This window comes from Fusarium fujikuroi, chromosome FFUJ_chr11 (assembly GCF_900079805.1).
Source record: "Fusarium fujikuroi IMI 58289 draft genome, chromosome FFUJ_chr11".
Taxonomy (NCBI): Eukaryota; Fungi; Ascomycota; class Sordariomycetes; order Hypocreales; family Nectriaceae; genus Fusarium; species Fusarium fujikuroi.
The window spans coordinates 58,556-82,131 of NC_036632.1; the positions used below are offsets into that span (position 1 = coordinate 58,556).

The 23,576-nt window shown below is 49.0% G+C and overlaps 11 protein-coding genes and 1 non-coding gene; 5 read left to right on the forward strand and 7 right to left on the reverse strand.

The window, feature by feature from the left end:
- Positions 1-496: 496 nt before the first annotated feature.
- FFUJ_11224 (related to allantoate permease) lies at positions 497-2,349 on the reverse strand (the record flags this gene model as incomplete). XM_023570099.1 has 8 exons in its annotated part: positions 497-694; positions 759-993; positions 1,040-1,206; positions 1,255-1,518; positions 1,569-1,827; positions 1,875-1,999; positions 2,049-2,142; positions 2,192-2,349. 8 exons carry the CDS (start codon positions 2,347-2,349, stop codon positions 497-499), a joined length of 1,500 nt encoding a protein of 499 aa, XP_023437262.1.
- Positions 2,350-3,012: 663 nt separating this feature from the next.
- FFUJ_11225 (related to amidohydrolase AmhX) lies at positions 3,013-4,406 on the reverse strand (the record flags this gene model as incomplete). XM_023570100.1 has 4 exons in its annotated part: positions 3,013-3,260; positions 3,307-3,437; positions 3,490-4,271; positions 4,323-4,406. The coding sequence occupies 4 exons, from the start codon at positions 4,404-4,406 to the stop codon at positions 3,013-3,015; spliced, it is 1,245 nt and encodes a 414-aa protein (XP_023438091.1).
- A 770-nt stretch (positions 4,407-5,176) lies between these two features.
- Positions 5,177-6,939, forward strand: FFUJ_11226 (uncharacterized protein; the record flags this gene model as incomplete). XM_023570101.1 has 3 exons in its annotated part: positions 5,177-6,111; positions 6,192-6,507; positions 6,556-6,939. The coding sequence occupies 3 exons, from the start codon at positions 5,177-5,179 to the stop codon at positions 6,937-6,939; spliced, it is 1,635 nt and encodes a 544-aa protein (XP_023437263.1).
- A 50-nt stretch (positions 6,940-6,989) lies between these two features.
- Positions 6,990-9,531, reverse strand: FFUJ_11227 (probable beta-glucosidase precursor; the record flags this gene model as incomplete). XM_023570102.1 has 6 exons in its annotated part: positions 6,990-7,904; positions 7,951-8,353; positions 8,378-8,793; positions 8,838-8,995; positions 9,043-9,354; positions 9,411-9,531. 6 exons carry the CDS (start codon positions 9,529-9,531, stop codon positions 6,990-6,992), a joined length of 2,325 nt encoding a protein of 774 aa, XP_023437264.1.
- Positions 9,532-10,755: 1,224 nt separating this feature from the next.
- FFUJ_11228 (uncharacterized protein) lies at positions 10,756-12,529 on the forward strand (the record flags this gene model as incomplete). XM_023570103.1 has 2 exons in its annotated part: positions 10,756-12,418; positions 12,471-12,529. The coding sequence occupies 2 exons, from the start codon at positions 10,756-10,758 to the stop codon at positions 12,527-12,529; spliced, it is 1,722 nt and encodes a 573-aa protein (XP_023437265.1).
- A 431-nt stretch (positions 12,530-12,960) lies between these two features.
- FFUJ_11229 (uncharacterized protein) lies at positions 12,961-13,278 on the reverse strand (the record flags this gene model as incomplete). XM_023570104.1 has 2 exons in its annotated part: positions 12,961-13,062; positions 13,144-13,278. 2 exons carry the CDS (start codon positions 13,276-13,278, stop codon positions 12,961-12,963), a joined length of 237 nt encoding a protein of 78 aa, XP_023437266.1.
- A 326-nt stretch (positions 13,279-13,604) lies between these two features.
- On the forward strand, positions 13,605-15,435 carry FFUJ_11230 (related to TRI13-cytochrome P450; the record flags this gene model as incomplete). XM_023570105.1 has 3 exons in its annotated part: positions 13,605-13,982; positions 14,129-14,671; positions 14,728-15,435. 3 exons carry the CDS (start codon positions 13,605-13,607, stop codon positions 15,433-15,435), a joined length of 1,629 nt encoding a protein of 542 aa, XP_023437267.1.
- A 76-nt stretch (positions 15,436-15,511) lies between these two features.
- On the reverse strand, positions 15,512-15,627 carry FFUJ_scaffold13.rrna5. The gene has a single exon (XR_002792862.1). It is a non-coding gene; the product is annotated as a ribosomal RNA (ribosomal RNA).
- Positions 15,628-17,377: 1,750 nt separating this feature from the next.
- On the forward strand, positions 17,378-18,142 carry FFUJ_11231 (uncharacterized protein; the record flags this gene model as incomplete). XM_023570106.1 has 3 exons in its annotated part: positions 17,378-17,386; positions 17,427-17,703; positions 17,793-18,142. The coding sequence occupies 3 exons, from the start codon at positions 17,378-17,380 to the stop codon at positions 18,140-18,142; spliced, it is 636 nt and encodes a 211-aa protein (XP_023438132.1).
- Positions 18,143-18,500: 358 nt separating this feature from the next.
- FFUJ_11232 (related to secretory lipase) lies at positions 18,501-19,985 on the reverse strand (the record flags this gene model as incomplete). The annotated part of the gene is made up of 1 exon (XM_023570107.1): positions 18,501-19,985. The coding sequence occupies one exon, from the start codon at positions 19,983-19,985 to the stop codon at positions 18,501-18,503; it is 1,485 nt and encodes a 494-aa protein (XP_023437268.1).
- A 381-nt stretch (positions 19,986-20,366) lies between these two features.
- On the reverse strand, positions 20,367-21,409 carry FFUJ_11233 (related to 15-hydroxyprostaglandin dehydrogenase; the record flags this gene model as incomplete). XM_023570109.1 has 3 exons in its annotated part: positions 20,367-20,663; positions 20,719-21,296; positions 21,355-21,409. The coding sequence occupies 3 exons, from the start codon at positions 21,407-21,409 to the stop codon at positions 20,367-20,369; spliced, it is 930 nt and encodes a 309-aa protein (XP_023437269.1).
- Positions 21,410-22,361: 952 nt separating this feature from the next.
- FFUJ_11234 (related to integral membrane protein PTH11) lies at positions 22,362-23,556 on the forward strand (the record flags this gene model as incomplete). XM_023570110.1 has 4 exons in its annotated part: positions 22,362-22,643; positions 22,689-23,068; positions 23,115-23,182; positions 23,228-23,556. The coding sequence occupies 4 exons, from the start codon at positions 22,362-22,364 to the stop codon at positions 23,554-23,556; spliced, it is 1,059 nt and encodes a 352-aa protein (XP_023437270.1).
- Between the last annotated feature and the right edge of the window lie 20 nt (positions 23,557-23,576).

The window sequence follows — 23,576 nt, forward strand, 5'->3', positions numbered from 1 at the left end:
ATTTAACAGGAAATCGAGGTCCAGTCATATGGTCAGGGGTCTAAACACCCGACATTGATCTGCGACTGTCCAACCAACGTGAACTGGGTAGTGCCTTCAGACCATCCGGATTCGGAGAAAGTCGGGAAGCACAGTCATGAATAAAGATCTTTGTACTACCCCAAACATTTGTCCCAGATTTCATTAGCTGCATTGGGAGCTCGATTCCGATGAAGTGAACCTTGGCGTGCCACGTGTAAAGTGCAGTGGCTTGTGTCTAGAAGATACGGTCCGAAGAGTAGTTCGAAAGTTAACCCTTCAGCTTGTGGAATTTGGGTGTGGTGAAGGCTGGTAAGTTATACGACATGGGCCGCTGCGTTGAGAATTTGATCACAAGGTCTGGGTGTATACAAGATCTGAAGCAATGGCTGTTGAAGAATAAATTGCATTTGCTTGGACTATGAATAATGACTATCTAGCTACGATGAACTGTCCCCAATTCATCTACCTTCCATGTCTAGTACACATAGCGGAAGTTGAGATTCTTCCTGTCAGTGACATCGGAAATCTCGAGATGCTCTGTGTCATCCTGGAGACCAGAGCTCGTCTGTTGGAGCTCATCGCGTCGCTTATTCTCGGCAATCAGCACGAATCGGAGAACGATCATAGTCACGGTAGAAATGCCGAAGCAAATCGTCGTCGCCAAGAAACCGCTCTAGAGTCATAATGTCAGCTTCGTTCCAGATAAAGAGTGTCATCAAAGCGACTGGTTGACTTACCGAGTACTCAGGTGCCTCACGGGCAAAGAACAGAAAAGGGCCGATGATATTACCAGTGGTATATGCCATGAACATCATCGCGGCGGCAACACTCTTCTTGGTAAAGCCAGCGACATTGGAAGCGACCATGGACAAGGAAATAGGGAACCCAGCAGCGAACGCGACAAAGATCCACAGTCCAAAGAGTCGACTTCCTTGGTTGGGGCCGTAGCGAACAAGAAGCGAGCCAGCCAAACTGTAACAGTTAGATGGTGAAGTGAGACGAGGACGGAAATACTTACCTGATCAAGCTGAGGCATGCGCCGATTATGGTTCTGTAGCCGTTGAAACGACTGCAAAGGTATGTTGATCCGAGAGCGAAGAAAGCAAGGATGGCACCCATGGGCATGTTGAGGAGGTAGACCTGGAAACGGCTGAATCCAAAGCCGGCCATGACAATGCTACTGAACTACAAGCTGTCAGAAAATTGCGACAGTCGAGTACGGGGACCACTTACAGTGGTATGTGCACCGTTGGGGATGCTGAAAGCAATTTGGAAGACCATCAACAGCAGGACATTGGGGTCCTTGATGACCTCGCGGACTTGTTCCCACTTGAAGCTGTTGTTCTTCATGCCGGTTTGGTTACTTCGAATGCGATCGACGGCATCAATGCGCTGTTGTTGATCGAGGAAACGTGCGTTGTCGGGGGTATCGGGGAGGAAGATAGCGAGCACGATGGCCCAGGCGAGAGTGATGAGACCGAAGATGATAAAGAGCCACTGTGTAAAGGAGTCAGCGGTTGTCACTCAGCACAGATGGTGGCACTTACTCTCCAAGACTCAAGGGCACCGCCAATGTGAGCGATACCGTACGCCAACAGCCCACCAAAGGAAGTAGCAATGGCATTCCCCAAGAACCAAATGCCATGTCGGAAAGGCTGTTCCTCTCGCTTATACCACATTCCAGTGATGAGGGAGAAACCAGGCGAGATGGAAGCTTCTGCTACGCCGAGGAAGAAGCGAGCGACGAGAAGACCGGGGAAGGTTTGGACTGCGGCGTGGCAGCAGAGGATGATGGCCCAAGCGAGACTGCTATATGTTAGTGGAAGAATTGCGCAAGATTGGGGAATGTTTACCTTGATCCGGCGAGGTACTTGCCCAGGGGTAGACGAACCATTAGCCAGGACGCTGGGTAGCTGAAGGCGAGATAGCCGAAGTAGAAGGCACTGCTGCACCAGCTGTATCTTGATCCAACGAGGTCCTACTCTTGTTAGTGAACGCGAAGTACCTCTATATCGATGTATACTGACCAAATCGTCGATAATGCCCATGATGGAAGCAAAGTTGAGCGACTGCTTGTCAAGGAACTGCAGTGTGTATGACACAAGAAGAAGAGGCATCAAGCTGGACACCAACGTTAGCACTCTTCATCTCCAGCTGAAGGAAAGCTTACCAAAGATCAATCCTTCTCAGGACCTTTTTCCCCCTATAGTGGTTTTCAACTCCCTCCTCTGCAACCTGCATCGACCCCTGAAGGCTCAACGTCTCACCCATCTTAGCATCGGGGTCCCGAGCCGGGAAGCTGGTCTTGTCTTCTCTATCAGAAGCCATAGTGTCAAAGAATATCTTGTAAGTGTTTAAACAAGAGAATTAAGGGAAGTTGATGATTGATTCAGTAGGGAGGACTCGAAGCCAGTTAAGTAGATGTCCAAGGGAGCATCTAGACCAGTGGCTTTATCTCTTGATCCCAAGCTGTCTCCACCCCCGCATAAACTCAAGATAAGTCTGGGGATACTATCTCAGCACTGACGTTTTGATCAAGCAGGGAGATACCATTCACGTCTGAAAAGTTGAAGTTATTTCACTACCCGTTGGAAAGAGCCGTACTGCTAGTTTCTCCAGCTCGGATATCGTTACATGCTAATTGGTTCAGTCGGCAAAGGAAGGTTCTGGCGTTGCCGATTGGCTGACTCGGCTAGGCGATAGTGTTGTTGCGACGGACCCGACTCTTTGGGTAGCGCCGGAATGCGGGGGACGGCGAATATTTGGTGGGTGTTAGTACGCCGATGGTTGCCCATCATGGCTCCGCGGCGTAGATAGTGACGATGCATTATCTTCATCAAAGACATGCATATGCGGTCTTATCACATGGGCGGTATCAACGGTGGCTCAAAAAGGAATTACAACGCGATATCACCGCCCGTTTGATAACAACGGAATTAAGATGACATAAGAGTATAACCAAGGCTTCATTATCTCATCATTCAAAGTGATCTAAAGTCTATAACCAATCGGCTCAACATCCCTCTTAAACTCCTCCCTTGCTTGATCCATCAACTCAGTCTGAAGTAGCATCTCGCAAGCTGTAGCTGCTAATCCCTTTGCACAATCCAAAGCTCTCTCAAATGCTTCTCTTGTTCCAGCTGCCTCTGCAAACTTGGGTGTATGGGGTTGCACCAAAGGATCTTCTGTTCCGATAGCGAACATGGGGTGAATACCTGGGACGCAGTATGTAACGTTGCCTAGGAATGTCAGTAGAGCTGAGGAAAGAAGTGGCAGCGGACTTACCCATGTCTGTTGATGCGCCCATTGGTGGTTGGTTTGCGTCTCCGATGTAATCTCGCCCAAAGGCTTGCATGTGTCTTGTGAACTCGTTCGACATGGACATGTTCGGTCGAAGCTCCATGTAATCTTGATCTCTGTGAGTTCGTTAGTAAGGCTTCCACAGCCCATGCAGCAACCTTGACTCACGATTCGCAACTGCACTGCACCTGGCAGCCCGTAGCGATCGCCCCAGCCTTAAAACAAGCCTCTACCCTCCCCGTGAGCTCCTTGATCTGATCAGCCCCAGCAGCTCTCAAATAATACTCCAGATTTGTTGCATCAGGAATGATATTTGGCTCAGCACCTCCATTTCTAATAACACCGTGAATTCGCTCTGTAGGTTGAATCTGCTGTCTCAGCAGCGAAATATTCACGTAAGATGAAACAACCGCATCGAGCGCATTCTTCCCATGCCATGGCGTATTCCCCGCGTGAGCATTCTGCCCCGTAAACGCCACCTTGATCTGTCTCCTCGCACTCGACCTTGCTGCCGAAACGCCATCTATATTCTTCTCCCCTTGCGGCGACAGTCTCCCTGTCGGATGAGCCATAAGACACGCATCTACGCCTTCGTATGCACCAGCTTTAATAAGGTGGACTTTTCCTCCGCCACCTTCTTCAGCTGGTGTTCCGAGAAGACGAACGCGACCGGGGATGTCGAGGGAGCGTATTGTTTCGGCGGTGGCGATGAATGCGGCGATGGAGCTTGTTGCGATGAGGTTGTGGCCACAAGCATGGCCTAGACTGGGAAGAGCGTCGTATTCTGCGTTGAAGACGATGAGTTTGCCGCCCTGGCCGGATTCGACTTCGAACGAGGTTTGGATGCCGTAAGCAGAGCGTTTGACGTTATAGCCGAGACGCTGCATGAGATCGGAGATGTTGTCATGGGCTTTGAACTCCTTGTAGTTGAGCTCTGGGTTCTCATGGATCTAAGGATATTAGAAAAGCTCACCCGAAGCTGTCGAAGTGGTGTTGTGTACCTTTTTGCAAATGTCTGCCAAGTCCTGCTCATGACGAGCAACAGACTTGGAGATTTTTTCGTAAAGCTGCTCGTTGGAAGACATCTTGCTCAGTTGGTAATTACAATGAAATTACCCCAGGAACTAAACTACCCCGGGCTTGGCCAGCTTATAAGAAAGAAGCTGCGGTTCTAACTCCTGCGGGTCATGACACAATCCGAGCTGAATTTCATGACGCCCGCTGGCTGCATGAATCAGGAAACTCCGCGAGACAGAAAATGTCCCAATGTGGCCATTTTCGGCTAGTTTTTTGCTGCTTACAGGGGAGCTTCAGGGGGTCAGTGCGGCAGTTTTGCGACGGGTAACGTAGACCGACGGCCACTAAAATTAGCCGACGGGTCCAATGAGAGGCTGAGGAGGTGTTATCGCAGTTGGAGGCTGATGGAGGACAAGATTTTCATGGGTAGAATTAATAAGCTCGTCATGGCCTTGATGATGACGATTTCTGTTGATGGAGGAGATAACGAGCTCGTTTGAGTTGATGGACCTGGTCTTGGATACTACGTAGCACGGATATACGGGTGTACGGATAGAGCTGATATGATAGAATGCACAATTAAACGAGAGCTGCAAGGACCTTACAAATAATAATTAAGACTAGCTATATTCGTACTAACACAAACTCAATTCATCGGTATCTCCCCCCGACATCCCTCACTCATCCTTGGAAACGTCCCCCATGCAATCACTGTCACAAATTTCTCCCCAATGCCAACCCCAATTCCCCCCGCAACTTAGACGTTAACGCGCTGGCGAAGGGGGAAAAAAACTGATTCAGTTGCACGTTGCATCACAATTACACAATACACGATCCCATGTTATCTTCCCAGCGCGTCTCTATTCCCGAGTCATATCTCCGCCCGCCATGCCCTCCCCCATCGCAGATCGCCGAAAAGCGCGTTCCAAAAACGGTACGCCCGGAACACAACATCCCTTCCGATATCGCTGCTAACAAAAATATTCATCAAGGGTGTTTGACATGTCGTATCCGAAAAGTCAAGTGTGACGAGCAAAGGCCTGTTTGCAAACGCTGCGAGAACAGTCCCAATAAGTGTGAATGGCTCGAACCGGGCCAGGCTCTGAGTGCAAGGGGGAAGAGGGTTGAGAGTCCTGCGTATGGGAGTCCGCGGTTGCTGGCGTCGAGTGAATCGCCGGCGAGTTTTGACTCTGGAAGTCCTGTTTCGCCGGCGAGCAGCCATGACTTTCACTTGCCCCGGTCGCATTTATCAGCGGCGCATATACCACTTGCGAATTCACTGCAGTTGAGTGAGCAGGACAGAGCGGCTTTTGCGTACATCCCTTATTCGACTATGGTGGTGAGCTATGGAAAGCTCTGGCAATGGAGTAACTTTTCGTATATCTATACGAACATCGCGAATGTGTATCCCGGCGTAATGAGGAGTTTCATCGCAGTCGCGAATATGGAGCTACGAGCGAAGGAGCTTCTTATTGCGCAGGAAGTCGTCGATGCGAGTGTCTCGTTGGAGAGGGCGAGTCGCCTTGCAGCTGCGGCGGCGGCGCATTACACACAAGCGCTAAAGGATCTATCATCGTTGTTGGATCGTATTTGTCAGACGCCGGAGCAGGATTGTGATATCGATGCGCTATTTACGATGTGGTTTCTGATTTTGAGATATGAGGCTTGTGATTCAGAGACTACGGGGGCGTCGTTGCTGCATCTTGATGGAATACGGTTGTTTTTGGGCCCGTATTTGCGGGATGATGGACAGGCGACTGGGAAGAAGTTGCCGTGCGTTGCGCAGGCGATGCTGCTGTATACATTGTAAGGTCACTGATTATAACAACAGTTTCATTTACTGACAGTTGTAGATACCTCGATGCGGACTCGGCAACAGGCAACATGAATAGCGGACAGTTCTGTCTTGACTTTCTATCACGCGACGCTCATGACTACATCTCACATGAACATCTCTTCCTCAGTGTTCGATCAGCTCTTCCCAAGATGTGGGGTGAGCAATATCCTATATCAGAACTCCTCGACGATATGGAGAATTATCGCCCTCTCCGATTATATCACCTCTGTCAAGGATCTAAACTTGAGCTTCTCAGACTAGCACGGTCAACAACGCACGGTGGATACGACGATCTGAAGAAACTCTGGCGGCATGTCGAAAACTTCGGTGAGGTATGGCAACTCATCTCTCCAGGCATGTAATATAACTAACGACCACAGGAATTCGTCGATATTCTCCTCCTCGCCAAAAAGACTCCCAGTTCTGGAGGGAAACGCCTCATGTGGACAGTCTATGCAGCCGCCCTTGACTTCCATGCCCTACAGATCCTCTGCTCCAGCCTAGACACCTACAACGAAACGCCCTTCAAGCCAGAACCCTCCCTATCCTACATCTTCAGCGTCGCCACAAAAGCCCTTGAAGAAGACCCCCGCCAAGTCTACCGTTTCATGTGGTCGCTCTCTGTAGCACTCAGCAAGACGAATCAGACTTGGCTATCTACGCAGCTTGCAAAAGCGAGGGTTTTACTACCGCGGTTTGGAGTCCCGGGGTTGATACTTGAACAGTGCGGGGGATTAAGTGCCAGTAACGAGGGAGTACAGTAACTCGTTTATTCTTATATGGTTTTGTAATTAAAAGTTTATAGATTTGGCTTCTAAAGCTCTATGGTAAATGATTCTTTTAGGGGGAGGGCACGGCTGCTGGAGCCGACGAAAATGGTGTAGTTTCCTGATTGAAGCGTCCAGTCTTGTTTGACAACGTCCCAGACGCTCAGGTCACGTCTTGTGAGCTCAAATGGAATATCGGCAGCTTCTCCCTTGCTGATCTTGACCTTTTCGAAACCTCGGAGTTGCTTGGGAGGACTGTTCGGAATAGCGACGTACATTTGAGCAACTTCCTCGCCATCTCGCTTTCCAACGTTTGAGACAGTGGCTTGAGCGGTAGCAAACGTACTCCAGAGATCGGTAGCAGCAGCCGAAGCACTTGTCTCAGCAACCTTGACTACCAAGTCAGAGTACTCGAACTCGGTGTAGCCAAGGCCAAACCCAAACTCAAACCTCGGGGTGACATCCCGGTCGTCGAAAGAGCGGTAATCCAAATACACTCCTTCAGTGAAGTCGCACTGCGGATCCTTGCTGCCTTCCTCCAGTCCACAGGGCTTGTACGGCGTATAATCACTCTCGTTCTTGGCCAGGGTATACGGCAACTTTCCTGAGAAATCGGCCTCACCATAAAGAAGCTTCACAAGCGCCTCGCCACTATCTTGACCGGGAAGATGAGCGATGATTGTTGCTGTGATGTTAGGATGTTCGATCCACTGATCAACGAGACGAATCCCAGCTGCGTGGATTGTAACAATCGTGTTGGCACATTTCGATGCAACGTTAAGGATCAGTGCGTCGCTGAAGTCGTCGTGAAGACCATCGCGGTCCCAACCTTCTGTTGCCATGGCGTTGATGAAGACGAGACAGACATCAGTTGCGCCGTTCACGTCGGGGTTGGGGGATGAGAGGTCCCAGTTCACCCAGCTTCCATCCTTTGCGGCTCTCTGCTGAATCGCGCTGAGGGGCTGTATCTTTTTAGTAGACTTCTTGGGGGAAAGAGAGAAAACTTACATCGCTGATGTATGGTGGTGAGTTAGCGGCTGCCCTACCACCCGATACAATAGTCCCTCCCTTGGCAGCTTGGTCAAAGTGCTCTTCAGTCCCAAGAACAGCCTGTCCCATCTCAGGCGAAGAGGTATATCCCAGCTGGAAAAGATTATCCGTATTCTTCGTCTTGGCGACGGTTGCATCGTACCCGAAAACAGAGATCATCTTGGGCTTCTGAGCAAAGGGAAGGGTGTTGTTTTCGTTCTTGACTAGTACATGCCCTGCGATGGCACCCTCGAGCAAAGTTGGCCGAGATTCAGAGATTCGAGCTTCTACTTGTTCGTGGGGAAGGGAGAGGTTCTTCATTCCGATGCCGGGGATCGGAAAGTCGACGTCTTGGCCAACGAGGTACCAAGCGGCCAGGATTCTGCCATCGTCAGTAAACACTCACTCAGTGTTTAGTAATGCTTGCCTGGTAGCCATATCCGTGACCCTCTCCTCCTTAACTGTCCCATTCTCAACAGCCATCGTCAAGTTCTCCCCCCAGAATCCACCCATTGGCATGACCATATCAAGTCCCGCATTCGCGCTCTCAAGATTATGCTGCGCGTTCCAATCCAGCAACACAAACCCCTCAAACTCAAGCTCAGTCTTCAGAAGTCCATTCATGAGCTTGCTGTTCTCGCAGGCATAAGTTCCGTTGACGCGGTTATATGAACACATCACCGACGCGACGCCTGCTCTTACCGAGTCCACAAAGGGCCAGAGATAATACTCGTGAAGAGTCTTGTCGTCGACGTTAGATGATACTGCTTCGATGCCAAAGTAAGGACGACGGTATGTTTCTTGTTCATTGGCGATGAAGTGCTGCGGCTGTTAGTAGTGGTGATGAATCTGAGGGAGGTACTGACTTTGACGTTGGCGATGACTCCGGCGTCTTGATGCCCGATGATGGATTCTGCGCTGAGCTGGCCAGTGAGGTACGGATCAACCGAGAAACCCTCCCAGTTTCGTCCGCCAAGAGGTGTTCTTCCCAAAGGCCCAACATTTGGACCAAGAAGGACATTGACTGACCATGGTCAGTATGAGAAATCCACCCAAGATGCTGATACTCACCTCCCTTGGCCTTGAATTCCTTCCCCATATAATACCCCCGCTGATACGTTAAATTCTTATCCCAACTCGCCCCAACATGCAGAGCAGAAGGATACGAGTTCACAAAATCCGTTGCTCTCACTCCATTACCTGCATCATGGAGACACAAACCCGGCCATCCAAGGCGCGGAATAGTACCCGTGTTGCCGGCACAAACATTATCCGCTGCAAAACCACGCGTGACATTGACTTTCTCTTCAAGCGTTAATCGATCCACGAACTGCTGTGCTTTTTCGTACGCATCTTTCCAAATTCCTTTGCCAGTTCCTTGCGCTGTCAAGAGGTTGGGTTAGCGCCATCAGGGGTCAAAGTTACTAGGCGAAGCTTACGCGATGGATACTCTTCAGTCGGAATCTCAGCAGGGAGAGAGAATGAAGACGCGACTTGCAGTGCAAGACACAAAAGTTTAGTCGACCACATCATGTCAGGAAGTACCTCGCAGATCCTCATCTTGAAAGGAAGCGGAGGAGTTGTTGCTTGTATTTATCAGTTCATCGCGTTACCTGAGCTTTGTTGCATGAACAGAGAATAAGCCGGTGATTAACCGATATGCCCCGTAAATACGTCATTGGACGAGGATCGCGGAAACTCCGTCCTTCACCGCCAAGAAACGGAGCCAATCGGAGGGTTAGCCGGTGGTACAGGGTATGTCGCGATGGGTTTTGGAGTTGCGATCCGGGGCCCCGGAGGGTGATAGTCTCCCACGTGGAGTAGTGTAATATCATGCTATTGATTTGAGATGATCAGACAGATGGGATTTTCCCGAATTCATTAGCTATATACGGGTTTTAGCCGGGGGTAACGTTGCCTTCAGCAATTCATTTACTCAATTGAGCAACCTTGTAATTGCTTGCTTTAACAGCCAGAAAACAGCGATATCAGGTAAGTCCAGTGAAAAAAAATCGATCAGAGCTAATAAGTACGTTTGTGGCAATAGGCTAATACAGGTCACCACAGCAAGTAACAATACAGTCTATAGAAATAATTCTAAAGGGATGAACAACTGATACACGGATTTGTCTAGCCTGAGCGTCAACACCACTGCCCCCCACTGCCTACCATCGTGACTGACATGTGCAAATCGACGTGGCATCTTGACGATGATTGTAGATGCACTTTCGCTGCAACTCGATAACCGAACCTTCCGGGCTCGAAAGTCCGAAAGCTGCCAGGCTGTAGATCCGACCCCCAAATATTTCCAGCCGCTGTTGGCGATTCAGGTCAGCCTGAGCACTCGCGTCGTGGGGGTTCGAGTCACACAAAGACGGACAACTCAGACTTTCCTTTGCGCCGTAAAGTGCAAGAAGCGCAACAACCGCTCGTAGCCGACGTGCACTTTTCCACCCCCAAGATGAAGTTGTAATCATCATGTCGAGGTTTGGCGAAAAATGCGAAGCCGATGGCATGTAAGACGTACTTGGCTGAGCGCATTGCTCCTTATTCGCCCTGAAGAGTCTGCTGACGAACGCCCTCGATTTTGAGGCCCCCAAATATGCAGCTCACCAGTCCTGAAATCATCAAGCTCTAACCTACAAAATTGTGTTTACCAATCAAATGCAGCCATATCAAGATCGCAACGAGACTTTTTGACGATGCTGCAATATATAAGAGTAATAATTTCGCACCTTGAACTGTGTAAAAGAAGGCCCACAAGAAGTCTTTCTCTCACCTGAAATGGCCGTCACTGACCCCTCAGAGAAGCGCCCAGAATGGTGCCCACCTGGAAGAAGTCGATATCTCACTCGACCGACGAGGCCAGGCTCTCAGTCCTCGTCTGGGAGTACCTCAAAGAGGCCAAATTCTTCTTCATTTTCAAGACATAGTCCATCGCCTACGACACCTCTATCGGTGGTACCGTCTCCTAGAGTAAGGAGGAATTCAAGCAACCAACCGTCTAATCCCCAGTTATCAAGATCAAGGTCGAGTTCCCCAACTCCTGATGATGGGGCAGTAAGCGAGGCCTCAAGCCCAGACATTCATGGCAAGCACAAGGAACCAGAACTTAAGCCATCTCAGAGAACACAAAACCCTTCACCTCTATTCAGTTTGCCAAAAGAGTTGTTCTTTGTACGTGAGAGTGGCCAATCATATGAGTTCGGCTTGTCCTCAGGGCATGATGTTTTAACGCTGAAGTGGCGATTGGAGGAAGAAATCCGATTGAGATGCCGGCTCCAAGATCAGCTGGCTGAGCTCGATGCACAGCTGACGAAGGTTTCCAAGCACTGCCACGAAGCTGAATCTCGCGCTAATGACTTCGAGCAACAATTGAATGCTGCTCTTGAAGGCCAGGCAACTCAGCAAGCATCAAACCAGTCCGAGGCCGCCTCTATATTGCCAGATATTCGAGCAACACCTGCCAACCCTGAGGAATTTACGCCAGAAAATTACGTCTGGGTAACACAGGAATGGGAACGCGTTGCACAAGAAAATCTTAGACTGGATAATTGTCTGCACATTGCCAGCATACAAAAACACCATTTAGAAAGGGAAATAATTAGACTCTCTCGAGAAGTAGAGAACTATGAGAAGCCGAATATAGGCCATGGAAAGTCCATGATCGACGCTGCTCAGCAGACCGAAGAGGAAGAGCCGACGCAAATGACAGCAGTGGCTACCCAAACAGAATTTGGGGATCAGAAAGATACGGAAAACGGACCCACCGAGCCAGAATATCAGGCAGTTCCTCCCCAACAACCGAGAACTGTAACGACCGACGCTATAGTTCAAGCTGTAGAACAGCCTGATGAGCACATGCTGTCCAATGAGTTGTCCGACCAAATAACCAAAGCCTCTGAGGTACTGGAAGTAAGAATTCAAGAGTTTGGAGAAGAAAGGCTTGACAGGAAGATTGAAGTGTGCGTCAAACAGGAAGATTCTGGACAGGGCAGCTCTTCACAGACTAAAGCTTCAAAGGGGAAGGGAATCGCGCGTGAAACGACGATGGCCCAGAACGAACAAAGCTCTATGACACGGGAATTCGAGCTGCTGCAACCGCTAGCTTCTAATATTCCTCAAGGAAACGGGTTCGCTGGGTTGCAGTATGAAAATGAGCGGCTTCGTCGGGAAAATGATGAGATGAGAAACACTCTCGAGCAACATCAACTCGAAGACAGCCGCCCAGAAGGGCCAGAGAGTCATCATGGTCACGCAAGCCCAGAAGAAACGCAGGTCTGGAATACAAACCCCGGGGCCGAGGTTGAAGACGCCGATGTCGAGATGGGAGGTGATACGGTGGGACAAGATTTAACGGCACTACAAAACATCGAGGCCCCAGTGATTCCAACCATACCTCCAGCAACATCAGAAGCAGGGGAAATACTGCGGTTCAATCTACAGCGTTTTCTAAGCAGTATTAATCGAGACACAATATTGAGCAGTGATGATGCTAGACGCCGAGGAGATAGTCAACGACATGAGCGGCTCAGACTACGAGAGCAGAGGAGATTGAAACGAGAAGAAAAAGCTCATCATCGGAAGCAGAGGAGGACAGAAAGGGAGCAAGACAATCGGAGACCTCGCAACCACCACAGACGGGCTCACAAGATGCATAGACAGAAAAAGAAAATTCCATCACCACTAGGATGGGTAAGATATCGTCGAACATTCATTGGTTTCTTTTCGCTCAGGCACATGTTTTCCTCGCCTGTTCAGCTATCATAGCGGATACAGATAAGTGTCAGGGTTACCATCATTTCTCTCATACCTTCTCTCTCTGGTATTGTATGTGATCATTTCCTACAGGACCTACTTTGTCGCCGCTTCTTTGAGTTAACCTGGAAGTCAATCCTTCTTGTGCCCAGGATGAGATTGTTTTCTCTTACCGATTGGTTTTCATATCCTCTTATAGATTGGTATTTAATGAGAGAGGGGATTCTATTGTCAATTAAAAAGATCAAAATATCCGGCATACTGATTCTCGCTCTGGGGTTCATTCAAATGCGACGTCGGCATGGAGTCGGCCTCCGCGGGAGCGGGAACATCCTGAACTCTTCAGTGTGACGTTTCATGTGACGCAGATAAGCAGTAACGCTCAATCTGATATCACTGGTCAACTCCGCTTACCTCAGACGGTGATATCCATCTCGAGGGAATTTCCCGATCCAGAAGCTGTTCCTCATCCTTTTCGCTTTCGTATTGGATCCTCAAGGTACCACGGTGAAGCACTCTTACTTGTGTCGCTGCAGTAAAATTCTCCATGATGAATTGAGTTTGCTATCAATACAAGCCATTAGCTAGCTAAAGGTACCCTTATCACAATCGGTCTCGTCTTGGACGCCCCAAAGCGCTAAAAGATGACATCGCGCAACCCCGCAAGCTTTGCGCCTCCACTAATAAGATTGCGGAAATATGCTGCGATGAACCAATAAGAAGGCATTTAATGGGCATGCAAGATCCCAGCAACGTCGGCAATTCTCTCTCGGATTAAAGTTTACTGCCGTCTTACCGATTTTGCCGTTGACAATGCGTATATAGACCTGCTACGCCCAGTAAACATTGCTTTGCGGCTTCTGCAACCAGCCATCATGTTGTCACGTCTCATTGAGCTATCGGAGCGCGCTCCAAAAGACTTCACCCTAGCCCTAGGCTTCTCAATCCTCAGCGCTCTCTACCTCCTCCGACGCTGGCTACTCCCCAAGCCAATCCCAGGTATCCCGTATAATAAAAATGCGGTCAAATCCTTCATGGGCGATATCCCCGAGTTCAGAGATGCTCCCAATCGACGAGAATGGTGGGCACAGCAACCTGCTCGTCATCAATCGCCTATTGTTCAGGTTTTCATGAGACCTTTTGGAGCACCGTGGGTCTTTGTGGCGGATTACTTTGAGGCATCAGATATTTGCATGCGCCGCTTGAAGGAGTTTGACAGAAGTGACGTGACATGGGAGCAGTTCAACGGTGTTGTACCGGGTCATCACATCACGCTGAAATCCTCGGATCCAAAGTTCAAGAAGAACAAAGAGTTGATTCGTGACTTGATGGCGCCAACCTTTCTTCAACAGGCAAGAAGAAATCTCATCTGCATAAGAGCGTTCGCTGATTTCAATAGGCCTCGGCTCCAGAGATCCACGACAAGTTCAGTAGTCTTCTCAAGCTTTGGGATCGCAAACTGGACTTATCAGGTGGCAGACCATTCGACATAGCCCAGGACATTCACAACTCAGCGCTTGATATTATTCTCAGTGCTTCCTTTGGCATCGACTCTGGAGATGGTCAGATCGGCAGACAACTCGAAGAGCTCAAGGCCAGAACCGTTTCAGGTGGGAAGGATGACCTATTCGAGTTTGAGGACGTTTCTATCGACGAGGAACAGAGTTGCTTCACCACTCTTGCAGACAGTGTCGGTCTGTCTATGAGATCGCCTCTTCCCACTATCCATCACTTTCTCTACCGAAATCTCTCGCCAAAGATGCGAAGGGCAAGGGCGGGGCGTGATAGATTGAGAGATCGTGAGATTGCCAAGAGCATTGAGCGAAGAGAGTCAGGTCAGCCTCAACGCTGTGCTTTGGACAATATGCTTGCGAGAGAGGATGCCATTGCTGAGAAAGAAGGGCGGAAACCCAACTATCGAAGCCAGACGATCATGAGCGAGGTATGTTAGCACTTGCATCAGCATGTGCTGTGAGTGATTTGGCTAACCGTTTGAAGTTGATGGGATACTTGGTTGCCGGACATGAAACAACCTCAGCTGTTCTCCGATGGGGAATGAAGTATTTGACTGCTAACCAGCGCGTACAATCACTCCTCCGTGAAGCCATTGGAGACGCACATACTCAAGCCACAAAGGGCAATCGCGTCCCAACAGCTGAGGAGATTCTCAAAGCTCACATCCCATACCTCGACGCTGTCATCGAAGAGATGCTGAGGCACTCACGCGTCGCCCCAGTCACCCTTCGGCAAGCCACCACCGATACCCAGATCCTCGGTCGCTTCATCCCCAAGGGAACAACAGTGGGCTTCCTCGGCAACGGCCCCGGCGTCATGATGCCCAGTATCCCAGTCAACACAGAAAAGCGATCTGAAGCTGCTTTGGCACACATGGAAAGGACACAACTCTTTGATGAACAAGACCTTGCGCAATTCGTTCCCGAAAGGTGGCTCACGACCACTGTTAATGGGGAAGGCGAGGAAGAGACGGCGTTTGATCCACAAAAGAGACCATCTCAGGCATTCGGACTTGGACCTCGTGGTTGCTTTGGCAAGAAGCTCGCTTACATTGAGATAAAGATATTTCTTACTTTGCTCTTCTGGACGTTCAAGTTGGAGCCAGTGAAACCTGAGCTGGCGACGGAGGATGAGATGCTGGCGCTGACGCGGTCACCAAAGAACGTTTACGTCAAGCTGGCAAAAGTGTGATGCTCTATGGTTGAATCTTTGTTATAACGGTATATGAGGAACTTTGTGAATACAAATAAAGAACAGTGGCAAAAAAAACATACAACAGCGGGTATTCGCTAGTCGTCACCGTCCTAACTACTAATCCGCCCCTTATCAGCTTGTCTTTAGGAGAGCAGACGGGATCCCGAATTTTCTGATAGGTATGGTCGTATGTACTTACGGTCCAGTTGCTAGGTATTATAATACCAACGCAAATCAACTAGTGTCGTGGACTGACAGCATAAATGCAAATGGTGTTTATGGTTCATCGAGAAGCACGTTGTCTTTCGTCACTACAGGAGCCAGGCTTTTTGCGGTGAATCCATTCTGATTGTGCATTGAGCGCCGTGCATGATTAGCCTTGAAAATTATCCTGTAAGGATATTGCATAAATTATGGCTGAAGAGGTTGAGCGGGGACGGTCTTTGTGATCCTATAATAAATCATGGCGAGCAAGTACCTAGGGTACTCCACTAACGAACGATGTGTGCTGCAGCGAAAACCCAATCCCTGCCTTCCGTGGCGATATCTAGGCCCAGATAATTCCCAAGGACTACTGGCCGCCATTTTCAGCTCGTTCGGTTGGTTGGGCATCAATACCCAACCGCCCGAGCCGTAATTGCGGAATGCGCGAATGCGCGAATGCGCAACCGCCAGAATAGGATACAGCCAGATGAACTTAAGACGTTTATATATCCCCACAAGTCTCTTGATTATTTTGTCTCATCTCTTAAATCTCTTACCTATCATCTTCTCCCAGTCCTATTAAAACACAAGGAAAGCTTGAGCTATAGGGTCTAGAGCTGTTGTTGCTATCGAAAAAAGCATGGTAATTAAAGACCCTTCCTCTGGCATGGATGCCCATCGGGGTATTCTCTAGCGAGTGCCGATAAACCCGGCTAAAATATTAACCTTCTCATAGGTACGTCAGAATTATTTCCTAATGTCGAGGTAGTTATGACGCGCATTCAAGCCATTCCAATTCATTTCCCAAGCATATGCAAATATGACTCGGTCGAGGATGAAAGTGTTTTGCAAAGTCGCACCCTCTTTGTCTGCTATAGATCCTCCCGAGGGTTGCATTATATAAGATTCATGCTGAATCTATATGGGGAGCGCGAACCTGGACTTTTTCATGGATCTGGCTACTTGCAAAAAGATTACGTTATCTACGGACTTCAGCCGACGCTGTATGGGAGCATCTTCAACGGACTAACGCTTACAATGCTTTCTTGACAGGAAACCTCCTGGGATGGACCACTGGATTATTCACCGGCAAAGCGACCACTTCCTTACACGAGGACCTTTACCCATGGATCATAAGCAGGATGTCAGGGCTCACGCTTAAGGATTTCCCTATACGAGACCATATATTCTATAACCAAGGTTTATAAACGAACGACATACTCTCTGTAACTAATCTACGACACGATAGCTAAAAAAGACCTGGGACTGGACCATACGCTCTGCACGTACTCAATAACAAAGTTTATGCTATTCTCCAAGGCCCCCGGGGATATTGACACCTGGATCTGGACGCAACTTTCAACGAAAGCCTGACATGGTTTACCTTTAAACTGGCGACACAATGGACAGAAAACGATACACACGAAGACGGCGGCCCGACGATGTTCCAGCTAACGATCATCTTACAATAGGCCACTCATCACGGACCAGCCCCAGGCCAAAGGAAAAGAAAGGTATCAGAGCTCGATGTCGTTTATGATATTGGCACAGACATTGGGTGCCACCAACAGGCAGCCATAGTGCCGAGGCCAGAGAAAGACGCACATGGTCAACCACGGTTCGCCTGCCCATTCTTTAAAGGCCCTGTGAATAGATCGGAGCTCAAACGCGCTTGCTTGGGTCACGGATGGCCCACGATACATCGTGTCAAGTAGGTTGACTGCTTTACCTCTGCATGGAGTCTGTAAGTACTAAGTAAGGTTGTCCTTAGAGAACACATACAGCGATGCCACATTCCTGCAGCTTTTATTAACACCTTTGCCTGCAACCGCTGTCACGAGAGCTTCGTGTCGCAAGACCTGCTATTCCAGCATCAGCGCCAGGAGGATCCATGTCCTATCAACGTCCCTGAGACCACTGTAGGCAAGATCACACTGGAGCAAGCAACCAAGTTGGGAGCGAAAAAGAAGAAGACCAACATGAGCGATGAGATGAGGTGGTTCGTGTTGTACGATATCATCTTTCCTGACCAGGAACCAGCGCAAAGACCATCAACACCATGTACGGTTGGCCATTTCCCATTCGGTCGGCACCGGGACCAGGAGAACCATTGCGGCCAACCAGAAGACGCTGACTTTCTCAATCTATAGATCATCAACCTTTGGCCAACCAGACTCTGAACAACCTCAGCGCGCTAGCTCCTGTCAGCATCTCCAGCTATCGGGACACCTTTATTGGGCCATCAGTTCAAACCAAGAAGCGAAGACTTGAAGGGAAACTCAAACATTGGGGGGTTGCTGACCCAGGTTTTCGCCAAACGCTGGCAGCCAAAGTGCAGGAATACCAGTTCCAGGAACTCCAAGACTTCATGAGGCGAATGACCATGCTTCGAGTCCGGTTGATGATGAATCCAAAACGTCACACCTTAACATGGACAACTCCTGGCCTTTGGGCTTCTCCCAAGGCAGCCCAGCAGACTTCTTCGACTGGGACTTTTTGACACACTTCTGACCAACGGGCTGGATTGCCTTCGGAAACCGCTTTGGAAATTAAGGTGGTATCAAGATATGAGTTTGACTGAGGGCTGTGTCTTTTCGCGTTGCGCGATAGGATTAGGAGATATCTCTAACATTGATCATGAAGGGGATTTATGAACAGACTGTTTATATAATGGAGTTAGGAATGACAAGAGTGTGTATTTTTATGCTAGGTGGCGGATTTATTAAGAAGCTTGTCGATTCATAATATGGCGGTGTACGGTACAAAGCAAGAGATAAGAAGTCATGACATTCCTTCAAGTCTCCGCTTGTTTTATCAACATTGGTTATGTGGAAAGCATCTCAATGCAATACTCAAAGCTAGACTGCCCCCGGGTTCTGATACGTATACTCTGGTGCTCCGCTCCACTGAAGATATCCGTTGCTTCCAAAGAAGGGCTTATCATCGCCCAGCCATCCCTTGACATATGTTCTTTCCAGTCCTCTTTGCTGTTTCTTGCCCTGGAATCTATCCTCTAGCCACGCCATCCAGAGGCTTCGGACACCTGAGATGATAGGAGTATGACCGAACTTCTCAACATATATATAACTCAACGAGCCGTTCGGATATAGATTCGTGGTATCTGTGATGGTTTCATTGGTAGTCGTAGCCGCGATGAAAACATCCTCGGAGCCCTGAATCACCAAAAGAGGGCCTGCAAATGGTTTATCTCCGACAATACCGAGCTTATCAAAGGCAGCAGCGTGGTAAGAAGAGTTGTACCAATCGTGTTTCTCGAATACGCTTTGCGATTCAGTGAAGAATAGCTGCTGTCCAGCTGCAACGCTTCCTCCGATCTGCTTCATCAGCTTTTGTCTCGCGACACCCAGTGGGGTGAGCCACTGGCTGGGCTTGAAGTCGGGAAAGATGCTTGATAACGCTATGGATGCACTGTAGCTGCTGAAGAGTCGAGGAGTAGATAAAGGTTTCGTGACGGGTGCAATCGAAATGGTGCCAACGTAGCCCTTCAAGAGCTCTACGAAAGCCCTTCTTCCACTGATATCCTTTCCTTTAGCTAGTGCTTCTGCTGCACCCCAGGCAACCCCGCCGCCCTGACTATGGCCCATAATGGCAAACTTCCCACTAAGGCGGTTGCTGAATACCTCAAGTGCAGCTTCCATAGCAAAGAGAGTGTCCTGTGCACCAGCTGGGGTAGCAAAATACTGATGTGGAATATCACTGCCATCCCATGACTTGTCTACTCCGAGACCGGCATAGTCGGGCGCGACAACTGCATAGCCTTCTTGTGCGAGGGCCAGAGGGACCACGTTCTCGTAGTAGAGACCACGATGAGTGGAAGGTGCTGAGTCTATAAAGAAGCCAGACGTTCCATGAGCCCAAAGAATCGCGGGAGCTTTATCGTCCGACTTGCTGTTGAATTGACGGGGTAGAAACGGCCAGAGGATATACGCACTTGCAGGAATAATCGTTCCGTTGAAGTTACGAGTTGTATAAAGAATCCTGCTCAGTGACGATCCAGGTGCGATCGAGAATGGAGCTGGTTCTGTTACTTCCTGCACCTTGAGGACCTGACCAGGTCGAAGATCGGTTCGTTTCACAGGGAGAGTATAGAAGTCATCTTGCTTTGGGCCGCCGTTGGCAAGACTGGATTGATGGAAATTGATAACAGTATTGACACTGCTGGCTACAGTGTCTGAAAGATTAGCTCCTTTGATCTGGGCAGGTGAAAGAGAGAAAGATGAGTTAAAGCCTGTAGAGAAAGGCAAAGCTAGAGCCAGATTCTGTGCTTCAGTACCCCCCAAGAGTGAGGCTGAAAGGAATAGCGACCAAGGTGAGTACTTCATTTTAATAATTTGCTTTGTGATTTCACAAGCAGACCGATTTCTGAAGGAGGCAGGAGGAGTGAGTGATCGACGTATCGAGTAGAAACAAGGTCTTTATCATATCATCTCCATTCTGGCGTGACAAATCAGCAACGTCATATCCTCATCAAAGAATCTATCAAATGTAACGAGATACTCATGTCGGAATATCATTGCTGACAAACTCTAGTAACATGGCCCTTGGATCCGCATAAAGTCCGCACAGAACCCGCTTCCGATCCGCAATACGCCAAAGCCAAGCGTAAGCATGATCAATTGTTAACAGTAAGCACGGTTACTGACTGTCAGCATGTATGGTCAAATCAAAGGCCAATGTCTCATTTATCCCAGCGCTATCTTGGCTCATTCTCTCATTCCCTTCTCCGCAAGCTGTTTCGCCAACTTCTCTTCCCCTTCATAAAGACCATCATGTGAACCTTCAGCAACAACAGTAGGGTAAAGCGCTTCCATTGGAATCTCCCGCACATTGACCGAGTTACTCTCTCTGTTCCCGATAAGCATCGTCTCAACGATGTTTCCATCGCCGTATTTCTCTTCGGTGAGGACCTGGAACATGACGTTGGCACATTGTTCTGCGGTGAGTCCCAGAGTAGATGGTGGCATTCTGTCACGGCAGTACTCGGGGTGAAAGATGGGCGTCTACATGGAGGTTTAGCGAGGGGTTACGGGGAGGTTTGTTTGTGAGGTCACTTACGTGCACGGCACCTGGACAGACGGCTGCATTGCGAATGCCGAATCGCTTGCGGACTGTCGATAGTGATTTGACAAAGCTTACGATGGCTGCTTTGCTAGCGAAATAAAGCGGTGTCTGTAGCGAGTGCAAATACCCTCCACAACTGGCGACCCAGAGGAGGTTACCTTGCACGTTACGATTCTGCAGCCAGTAGTCCATCGCAATCTGTGCCAACCTGATAGGACCTAGTGCATTCACAGCAAAGGTCTTGTACACACCCGGATTACCGTCGACCTTATCTTCAGATAAAGAAGAAACTCCAGGAGGATTCCAGAAGGTGCTTGATGGGGGCTCGTAAATGCCAGCGCCATTACAGACGATGTCGATCTGGCCAAGCTTCTCAAGCGCTGCGTCCCATAAAGAAGAGAGTTGGGCCCAGTCGCTAACATCCGTCTTGTGAAAGTGGACAGTGGGCTTGTCGCCCTCAGTGGTTGTCCACTTGTTGACCAGATCCTCTGCTTTGGGGCGGAGTTTGAGATCAGCTATCACAACGGAGCACCCATTCTCAAGAAGCTGCTGGGCGAAGGCAAGGCAGATACCTATAGCTCCATGTCAATTTTTCATTCTAGATGCAGGTAATCAGAAAAGGTTGCATACCAGAACCTGCGCCAGTAACGATGGCATTCTTGCCCTTGACGCCGTAGACAGACATATTGATCAGCTCAATGAATGGTGGAAAGAGAGAACACAGCAAACGAGGGGCAAAAGCAAAGAACGCTCCTTGTTATGGAGGGACGTGCTTTATTTCTATCCTTGTTAAACCCCTCATTGCCCTTGAGTTCAGCTCGTGGAGCATTGCATTAAACCCTGGTATTTGAATCTGCATGCTTCAGTCTGGCACTTGTTTGAGTTCGATCTTCAGCGCGGGTTTCGGAGCTAATTGCATTGAGAGCTTGAAGGCCGACTACGTTGACTCAAACTCACAAGATTTCTCCTAGATTAGCTTCCCACAGCTCATGGAATACCGACTATCTTACGTGTCAACCAGATCAGATCATCAGGCCACACGCAGTCTCTGATGCACTCCCCTGACAGTCGTATAAATTCCTTGTTACGAAATCCTCTATCATTCGTGCACCAACCTGCTCAGATTAGATTAGCCCACTTCGGATACTCCCTCGTGTTGGTTCCTGGAAACAGCTAACCCCAATACAGGGGCCAAGGATTCGTGGCTTGCAAGGGTCCTCGGTTCCGTCTGGGGATCGTAACAATGCTTTAGAGGTTGAGTGCTCGTATTCTAAGGATTTTCTAGTAGTTTCTACGAGCGCATCGTCATTCAGACGTATCAGAGAAGGGGTTATGCTGAATTCATAGCCAGATTCGACTCACTGTTGTCATGTTGCCTCTTCTCCCACCCTTGTTGTGTTGGTTCTGCAAGCTACTGAACTTTAATTCCTGACGTCGGAAGCTGATGCTGGACTTCCGGTGCATGATGGTCAGCATTTTGGCTAAAGCTGGATAGATCAACAGGGTTGGTCATCCAACCGACCACGGTAATTAATCGCGGACATGAGCCATCTGGCTAAGTACTCTTGTATCCCAAGTTATCAGACATTCAAAGACTCTTATTTCGTATTGTTTTCGCGATATTTCACTTGCCTATTATGGCAGAGGCTTCAGAAGCATGGCACGCAGTCAAACCAACTGGTCTTGCTGTAGCACTTCTCGCAATCACCACCGTATTCACGCCGATGATTCTTGTTGTTGTCGGCTTGAGAATTTGGGTTAGAGTGACGCATCACTGCTTCGGACTAGAGGATTGGCTCATGTGCATTGGCGCGACCCTCAACTTGGTTCACAATGGAGTTGTCATCTGGGGCAGTTTAACCGGCATTGGCACAGCAGATTCCAAGCTCAATACGGCCATGGTTATGGAAGCCTTTAAGGTACGTTTTCCAGTGTTTTCATTATTGCTTCTAACCATACTTTAGGCCGTGACCTTTTGGCAGATCTTCTACATTAGCAGCTCCATGTTCATCAAGATATCCATCTGCGCTCAGCTACTGCGCGTTACAGATAATAAGAGGATCAAGATGTTTCTCTGGGGCTTGATAGGATTAACAGTTCTCATTACACTGGTAGCAGGAATTATCGGACTAGTCAGGTGCAGACCGCTCAGTGCGTCGTGGGACCCAAGCACAGGAACATGTATGGATCAGGGTATACTCTCAGTACTGACATACGTTGTATCGGGCATCAATATTGTGGTCGATTGGTCTGTTGCAATATTACCAGTGATCATTTTGTGGAATGTTCAGATGCACAGGACTCTGAAGATTATGGCGAACGTTGTTATGGGCATTGGCGCTTTGTAGGTCTTCAGCCGATGCATGGCGATTCTCACTGACACATCGTAGGGCATCAGTGGCAACTATTGTTCGACTTCCATACTCACCTGCATATTCTCAGCCTTCTAATCAACTCCGTAAGTTCTTGCGCCTATAATCTATGCTTTGGCTGACTTTTTTAGACGGCATTGGAAATATCATTCTCTGGACAGTAGTCGAATGCAGCCTCGGCATCATCGCCGGATCAATGCCCATGCTTCGGAAGCTCTTCAAGGCACTACGAAGAGACGATAGCTCATACGCCAGAGGGACAGACGATATCAATCTCGTCACTATTGGCCAGGTTCGTGGGAAGCATCATCCGATTTATGATGGAGATGTCAGAGGTACTCTTGCGGCGGGAGACGACCGAGAGAGCGACAGGGATGATGAGAGCACACGGCAGATAATCAGGGTCACAAAAGAATTTGAGCAGATATCGGTGATAGAAAAGCCTCCATCTAGATATTAGCTACTAATCACAGCAACGAG